This window comes from Lycium ferocissimum, chromosome 6 (genome assembly GCF_029784015.1).
Source record: "Lycium ferocissimum isolate CSIRO_LF1 chromosome 6, AGI_CSIRO_Lferr_CH_V1, whole genome shotgun sequence".
In the NCBI taxonomy this organism is placed as follows: domain Eukaryota; kingdom Viridiplantae; phylum Streptophyta; class Magnoliopsida; order Solanales; family Solanaceae; genus Lycium; species Lycium ferocissimum.
Window position 1 is genome coordinate 8560735 of NC_081347.1, and position 8598 is coordinate 8569332.

The 8598-nt window shown below is 38.7% G+C and overlaps 2 protein-coding genes across 2 annotated transcripts; one reads left to right on the top strand and one right to left on the bottom strand.

The window, feature by feature from the left end:
• Window positions 1-1169, bottom strand: LOC132061073 (serine/threonine-protein phosphatase 7 long form homolog). The gene is made up of 4 exons (XM_059453949.1): window positions 953-1169; window positions 685-864; window positions 548-598; window positions 1-87 (listed from the first exon to the last, which is right to left on the bottom strand). Exons 1-4 carry the CDS (start codon window positions 1103-1105, stop codon window positions 1-3), a joined length of 471 nt encoding a protein of 156 aa, XP_059309932.1. The 5' UTR covers window positions 1106-1169.
• A 1913-nt stretch (window positions 1170-3082) lies between these two features.
• Window positions 3083-8348, top strand: LOC132059204 (uncharacterized). Its single transcript, XM_059451755.1, has 5 exons — window positions 3083-3355; window positions 5653-5906; window positions 5998-6209; window positions 6745-7018; window positions 7764-8348. The coding sequence occupies exons 1-5, from the start codon at window positions 3115-3117 to the stop codon at window positions 8067-8069; spliced, it is 1287 nt and encodes a 428-aa protein (XP_059307738.1). The 5' UTR covers window positions 3083-3114; the 3' UTR covers window positions 8070-8348.
• The last annotated feature ends 250 nt before the right edge of the window (window positions 8349-8598 follow it).

Consider the following 8598-nt stretch of genomic DNA (forward strand, 5'->3'; position numbering starts at 1 on the left):
TCAATCATCCGTCTTTGTATACTCCGCCGTCTCGGGGGCCTCCGTACGGGCAATGCTCTCATAGCGCATCGTCTGAACGGTCCGTACCTGCATATGTTTGCAAATATTAACAATTGAATAAATTTGTAAAGTAGTACATAAGACGATGGTTTAAGTTTAAGACTAATAAAACTTACCAGCGCCTCGTACGCTCCTGCGAGAGCTATATATCCCAGGCCATCTGGATGACGCCTAGAGGGGGTTGCCAATAATGATGCGAGGATCCGCATGTACCACTCCATGTACACATGGATGGGAGTGTCATGTCCGACCACCGCTAGGCTCGCCATCCTCACATCCCAACTCTGGACCCGTTGCATATGGAGTCGCCATGCATCATCGACGCCCGCACGTTCGTCCCTCGCATAGTGGTCATGCTCCCAAACCGTAGCCGTGGGTATATTCTGTAATACCCAAACTGCCGTAACACGCGATCGGGCGCGTGATACTCAACGATATCCATATGTATCAATGGACACCGCGACATCCCACGTGCCGACCGCCCTACAAAATGCCGCAGGTCATCCAAAATATGATCATACGACGTCCATATAAAAGCCTGTAAAAAGAATTGAACTAGTTAACAATAAAAGACTAAAATAGTAGCTATGTGGTCTAGCGTGTGGATCCAAAATATGAACATACCGTCTGCGCCGTCATGCGGTCTAGCTGATCCCTAAACGGGAGAAGGCTGTGGTGCGTCTCCACACGTCGGCGTACGCCTCGCGACCATCTCCGCGCGTATGGCATCGGCACAGTAAGATAGTCAGCGGGAGGGTGAGCTGGTATGGGCTGAAAAGGTCTCAACCTAGTCCACACCCATATCTGATATAGTCATTTAAAAAATATTTTATCAGTCGTCGTTTTAAAAAAATATATTTTGTGTTTAATTACACACACTTAAATATATTACCTGAAGGAGCGAGCAAAATGCAGGGACCTCTACCCTCGTGCCCATAGAACATCGGCAGAATCCTCGATATATGTAGCCCAGCACAGCAGCGCCGCAACTATAACATCCTATCTCGGCGAGATCGTCGATATACCGAAGATACCTCAAGCTCATATGCGAACCCGAAGTGTTCGAGAACAGGATGGCCCCGAATATGATGAGTAGGTATAGACGCGCACGTCGGTCAACATCGCCCTCGAGGCGTGTCCTCTCCAATCGGATGATCGCATGTCCGTGAGGCGCAAGCGAGCATAAAGGGCCGACAACAAAAGCCGACTCGTCGAAATATGACCATCGTAGCAAAGAAACCGGTGAGCCTAGTCAACTCATCCCGGTAAGGCGGCAGCACAGGAGGCTCCTCAATATACAATGGGCGTCCATCAACCTGTAGCCCATAAATGATCTCCACATCCTGAAGGGTAATGGTAGCCTCACGGTGCGGAGATGAAATGTGTGCGTCTCCCGGCCGACACCTCTCAATCAATGCCGTCACTAGCGACCTATCGTGCCGTACCCGACCAACTTCGATGCACCGGTAGATACAGCCCCGACGTAGTATATCCGGGACACGAGGATGTGGGGGCGAGCGCTAAGACCTCCCATGCCGAGTCCCCAACCGGCACGGACTCGAGACTCCGCCTGCAGTCGGATGTCCATATATGTTGCGACCTATGCTCGGGCTGAAGATACAGTAACTCTCGGTCGAAGGGCCCCGGATCAAGAGGGTGGTGATCCATCTGTTTTACGCATTTTAAATCAATCATTAACAAGTAGTATTAGTTATGTAATTTTTTATCGAAAATTTTATTAAGGATTGTGATGACCCATCTGTTTTACGTATTTTAAATCAATCATTAACAAGTAATATTATTTATGTAATCTTTTATCGAAAATTTTATTAAGGGTTGTGGTGACCCATCTGTTTTACGTATTTTAAATCAATCATTAACAAGTAATATTATTTATGTAATCTTTTATCGAAAATTATATTAAGGGTTTTCAATCCTACGCTATGGGTTATGAATCCTAAACTAAGGGTTTTCAATCCTAAAATATAAAGATAAGTCAAATAATTAACAATTAGTTGGCATGCAATTAGTATAAATAATTAATAAATAAACAATTAACTAACTAATCAAATAATTAACAAGTTATTATCATATATTTAATAAATATACAATTAAGTAACTAATCAAAAAATTAATAAATTATTATCGTATATTTAACAAATAAACAATTAATTAACTAATGAAACAATTAAGAAATTATTAACAAATAAATAATTGGCTTAACAAAAACTAAATAAATAATTAGCCAGTCTAACAATTGAAATAGCTAGTCTAACAATTAATAAATACTTAAGTCGCTAATCGAACAATTAACAAATACTACATAAACAAGCAATAAATAATTAACTAATTAACAATAGATAAACAAATAATAATAATAAAAAAAATGGAAAAATGGCGTTCCAATAAAGGCATACGGACTGCCCAAAAACGCCCAAAAAAAATGCGCAAAACGAGCAATCAACCACACTCACACAATGACCATGCTTAGGGTAATAATATATTTAACAATGTAATAGAAAATTCGTAGTGAAATACCTAGATTGAAGCTTTTTTTGAGTTTTTGAAATGGATTCTACGCCTCTCTATTCCAAAATCCAACCTTAGAAACTTGTTCCTACACTTCAATATACCAAGAATATTGATTTTTGGATTGAAAACAACACGAAAATACCGTTTTGAGAGGCTTGGGGACCACAGATTCGGGTTTAATGGCGGTGGGGGGGAGCAGATCGGGTCTGGTGGGAAAGGAGGGGTCACTTTATGTTGACCCCATTTCGTGCGTGAAACCTACAAATGTATTTTTTATTTTTATTTTTTTTGTGTTAGTTTGGTTCAACTTTTTGTTTTCTGTGCCACTAAAGTCGCGGATTCCATGCTTAGAGATTTTTAGTTCCAACAACTTAGCTTTATAAGTGGGGCAAGGATATCCTACAAAAAGCAGCTTAATGCCAATTGACTTGTAAGCATTTGTTTTTGATATATTAAAATGGCATACTATATATTACTACTAGTATTAGAGTAGGTGCAGCAGCTGGTGGACCAACAACCACCATGGTCACTACTACTATTATTTTTTCTACAAATTTTGGTTGCTGTCACCTAGCACCATTTATTCAAAAAGGAGTTCACCCAACATTGTTGACCTTTACAAAATCTTTATATAGTTGTTCTAAGTTCAATAATCCAACTGTCTTCTCACTCGCTATTAAAGCTCAAGCTTTGAATATTCACCTTTCAAAGCCATTGAATCATCTTCAAGACTCAGTTTTTTTTCATTCCAATTCCAGTCAAGGTATGTTAATGTACAATTTTTAAGACACCCAACTCGTTAATGCTTCCCTTTTTTTTCTTTTTTTTCTTTTTGTGTGTGTGAAATTTCTGTGTTCTTTATCTTAAAGTGAAATCAAGATTCTATTTTTTTTTTATTTGCTATACTGTTTGAGAAGACTATGAAGAGGAAGAGATTTACCACGAAAGGATGTGGTGCAACGGATGAGGCTGCTCCTCTCTTAACCAGAGGTCTCGGGTTCGAGCCTTGGGTATGAAAAAATCCTTATTAGGGACCCGAATGAGGCCCTACGCGGTGCGAATCCGGATATAGTCGGGCTCCAATGCGGGTACCGGACACCGAGTGGGAAACAAAACAAAAAAAAAGAAAGAGGAAGAGATTTTTGTTAGAATGGGAGGGTGTTGCAGTAAGTTGACCATCTGCATAAAAACAGTCAAATGGGATGAATTCATTATTTGTTTTAACTGAACTTAGAGGAATGTTTATATAGAAAATTCATGCAGCTGAGGTAAGCTAGTTTAGGATCGAGGTATAGTTGATTATATTGTTGATTCACTAAAATGTAGTATTAGTGATGTAAAATAAAATCAATCTAAGAACACATAGTTCTCCCAAGATCCATATATTTGTTTCACTTGTCAACAACGTAATCACATGCTATAAACATGAACTACACCGTAAAGTTTCATGGTCTATGACGTCCTGAGTTACAGAGAAGAAGATTGATCCATGAACAAAACTCAGGAGTCTTCTTCACCAAAAGAATAAGAGAGTTTTTCTACTTGTATTTTGGAGAAGGAAGCAGAAGAAAAAAGTTACTTGGTTTTCTGCAGAAGCCTATTTATTTGGATGAAGGGATACAGCTTTTAGGGATTTTTCCCAAAAGTTATGTCTTTTCTCTTTTTCCATTTTTATTTAGTAATATATATACAACATATTATATATATTTACTTATTTGGGTGGCCCAAATCCAAATTTCCAACAATTAGAATTATGAGAAGAAAGGGAATTATGAAGAGGAAGAGATTTTTGTTCAAAGGAGGAAAAGAGGAGAGGGTGTTGCACTAAGTTGATTATTAGCATAAAAACAGTCAAACTGATGAATTCTTTTTATAACTGAATTGAGGGGAATGGTTACAGAAGATTCATGCAACTGAGGTCAACTGGTTTAGGATTGAGGCTTAGTTGATTATTGATTGATTAATTCATTTAAAATGTTAATACTATTAGAACTATGAAAAGGAAGGGGAATTAGAGTGGGAAAGTAGCAGCTGTTGCGTGGCCGAGAGAATGAAATGACTCTTAACAGAGACAAAGCTAGGATTTTGAGTTTATAGGTTCTGGATTCTAGAATCTACAACTTCCTAGGTTCTTGATAAATTATTTATATATATTAAGTGGATGTTTAAATACAAATATAGGGTCTGAGCCAAAGTTACTGGGTTTAGCCTAGCTAGGCTTGTAGCTCCGTCCTCGACCCTTAGCTAAGAGAAAATTGAGAACCAAAGGAATGAAGAGGAAAATTGAGAGAGAAATTAACAAGCCAGAAAAGAAGAGCAGTACTGTTCACCCAAGAAAGAGAACAAGAAGAGCTGATGTTTTGATGGATTTTGAGACAAGTACTAGGTATGCAGAAGAAAGGAAATAGTTATAATTTGTGTAGTTTTATGCTTGCTCATGCCAAATGTAGCTTCATTTCTACTGCATTTGACTCATAGCAAAGTAGGTGCAAATTGTTCAACTGCCAAGACCAATTGGCATAGGCTCTAGACAGAGAGGATGGAGGGAAGACACAGGAATTTCTCGCTGAAGCTAACTACGGATCTCTCCATAAGGGAGGAATAATCCAAGATTAGTTATACTAGACAGTGTTTTCCTTCAATTTTATCTTGCCACATTGAGGGGAACGTGGTTGTAGGAATCGCGTGGATGATTTCATAAGTTCGGGGAGTTTAGCTTGCAAGAATTGTCATAAAAAAGTTCTGCGATTCTAAACCTTCAATCTTAACTCTAGAAGAGGGTAATTGTGTTGAAGAACTGATTTGGTTGAAAATTTCAGAACGAATGCCTTCTTCTGTGTTATTACATCTTATTTAATCTGTTCGCCTTTTTGTTTATTCCACATTCATTTCTTCATATCATCACCTTGCCAGCATTCTTTATTGTCATATAGAAGCTGAAATCTCCTTATAAGCAAACCTTTCTAAAATGTTTTGGCCCTCCGTCATTCAAACTATGTAGGGTTATGTCATCTACATAGTCCAATGCTATTGTAAGAATTATTTCTATGTTGTGTTCAGGTATGCTCGGGAAAGTTTTAGTTGTCTTATTCGTTGCAGGTCTAGCATGGGCATTCCCGGCCCTCCTACCTCCACCTCCCAGTATCTGTGGCTCTCCTGGTGGTCCAATAATTACCGGACCTAGAATCAAACTTAGGGATGGAAGACATCTGGCTTATAAGGAGCATGGTGTACCCAAAGAAATGGCCAAATATAAGGTCGTATATGCTCATAGCTTTGGCTCTACCAAATATGAGACAGCTGTTGCACCCTCGGTATTTCATCAACTCTGTCAAACTTGTACTTATGCATCATTTTGAATACAACCAAACTGAGATTAAGACGGCTTGTTGATGTTTCTTTCAGGAAACACTTCAAGAATTAGGGGCGTACGTTGTCTCTTTTGATAGACCTGGTTATGGGGAAAGTGATCCACATCCAAAACGGACCCTACAGACTACAGCTTTGGATATGGAAGAGCTTGCTGATCAATTGGGACTCGGCCCTAAATTTTATGTTATGGGGTTTTCCATGGGTGGTCATTCAGTTTGGGGTTGTCTTAAGTACATCCCTAATCGGTAGGTATATTGTATTTCGAACATGAAACCAACTGTTCTACAATTATACTGCCTCCGTCCCAATTTATGTGAAGGTGTTTGACTGGGCACGTAGTTTAAGAATGAAAAAAAGAACTTATGAAACTTGTGGTCTAAAATAAGCAATGGCTATTTGTGTGGCTATCAATCATTTCAGTAAGGTAAAATGGGAAGTTTAAAGTTAAATTGTTACTAAATATAGAAAGGTCTCGTTCTTTTTGGGACTGACTAAAAAGCAAAAGTGTTACATAAATTGGGACAGAGGGAGTAGCAGATTGTTGTTTCACTTTATAGCTTGCCAATTTGATACACACCTTCACCTGAAAGGTAAGAGAGGTATAACTGAAGCAGTTTAGATCTTGGTATTACATAACTTGACAAAATCAAAGTCCCTCTGAGCGATATATATGCTACTTTGTTTTAGTCCTCGCTATTCTCAACAACAACAGCAACACTTCTAGTATTCCTTTATTCTCTGCTTTTGATTATTTGTTGCATTTTCTTCTGGTGCTAACAGGTTAGCTGGAGCAGCTCTAGTTGCTCCCGTTGTCAATTACTGGTGGCCTGGCTTTCCTGCTAATTTATCTGCAGAAGGATACAATCTACAGCTACCACAGGACCAATGGGCACTTCGAGTTGCACATTATGCGCCTTGGCTAGTCTACTGGTGGAACACTCAGAAGTGGTTCCCTTACAATAGTGTTATAGCTGGAAAATTCAAAATGTCTCCCCCAGATATAGAAGTTGCTACTAGATCTGCTAAGCATGCAAGTGAAATACAAAAACTTAAGGTAATTGGTTTCCCACCTGAACATGATACCTTGCATGTGTTTGATCCTTGTAATAAATTTGCTGGGAGAATTTTTAATGGCCTGGAATTTTGTTCCAGGTCATAGTAAATTGGAGTTTTATTGCTGCTCATATTAAGGAGTCGTTTGGCCATGAGAATTATTCACTTCTTTCCGGAATAAGTTTTCACTCTATTTCAAAATCAGTGTTTGGTTATAAATTTCCAAATCCAACTTGGAGTTGGATCCCAAATTGAAAAAATGCTCCAAACTTGTTTTCCATCTTCATAAATTCCAAATAAGCGCTCTATTCTCTCCTTTGCAAAAAGCATAACCAAACACAACTCCATCTTCAACTCCAACTTCATATATTCCAAATAAAGAGAAAGATATTTGGAATCTATGGTCAAATGCCTACTAAATGTTTCTTCTGTTTCTAGTGAAACATTAGAATAACCACTATAGGGGTGAAAAGACCATACAAGTTACGAACTTTTTATATTTGTTTGCCTATGATCTGTAGTAGTAAGTGTCATTTTGGCTCGGGGGTTATGCTCTTGAGAAAGAACTTTCCCCAGAGGAAGTGAAAAGTACGCTGCTATTAGGGAACAATACAGGGGAGGAAGTCAAAAGTGCTAGAACGTAATTGATTACTAAAAATAACACACAACTAAGAGTTACTTTCATAAGCTTGTTGCTTTGTGATGAGGCATTGCTGGCTTAAGAGTTGCTGCTTCTTTCTCTGTAGGAATATGCGGTAAAACAAGGAGTATTCGAGTCCCTCCACCGTGACATGATGGTGGGGTTCGGGAAATGGGATTTTGATCCGTTGGATCTTAAAAACCTTTTCCCAAATGGTGAAGGCTCCGTCCACTTATGGCATGGTGACGAAGACTGGGTTGTGCCTGTTATATTACAGCGGTATGTTGCAGAAAGACTTCCATGGATACGCTACCATGAAATACCCAATGTGGGACATCTTCTTATGCATGATCCAGCCATGAACGAGGTTATCTGGAAGACATTTTTGACAGGAGAGATAGAACAGATATAGTGCATTCTTAAAGGGGAACAAAGAGATCAGAGGTTCCTTTTGATATTGGCATAATTCTAACGCACAAATATTAATCAAATAGTATAAAGTTGCTTGGACTTAGTATGAGAATGTGATTCTTTTTAAGGTGTTTCATTTCCAACTTCGATGTTTAAATTGAAGAAGGACTGGAATTTGAAGTGTGCTACATTAGGACTATGAGCATAAACTCTCTTTTCTGCTTATCTATGAACAAAGCTCTATTTCTTTGTTCCAGAATTTGATGTCCTGTTCTGCACTTGTCAGATTGTTTATATATTTGTTGGCAACTTGGAATGCAAGTGGTAATTACATATTAAAAGATTTATTGGAAAAACATCAGGATACAAAATTTTCCCCTTGAAGGGAGTAGTAGCTATGGCTCCCACAAGACAAGTGCCTTTTACTTGAAATCTCCGAAGGTCACTAGTGCACGGTTCGAAACTTGATAGATAATGCGTCCGCCCCTTTACTCTTCTTCACTTAAGTATCAAACTTTTTTTTTTCCAGC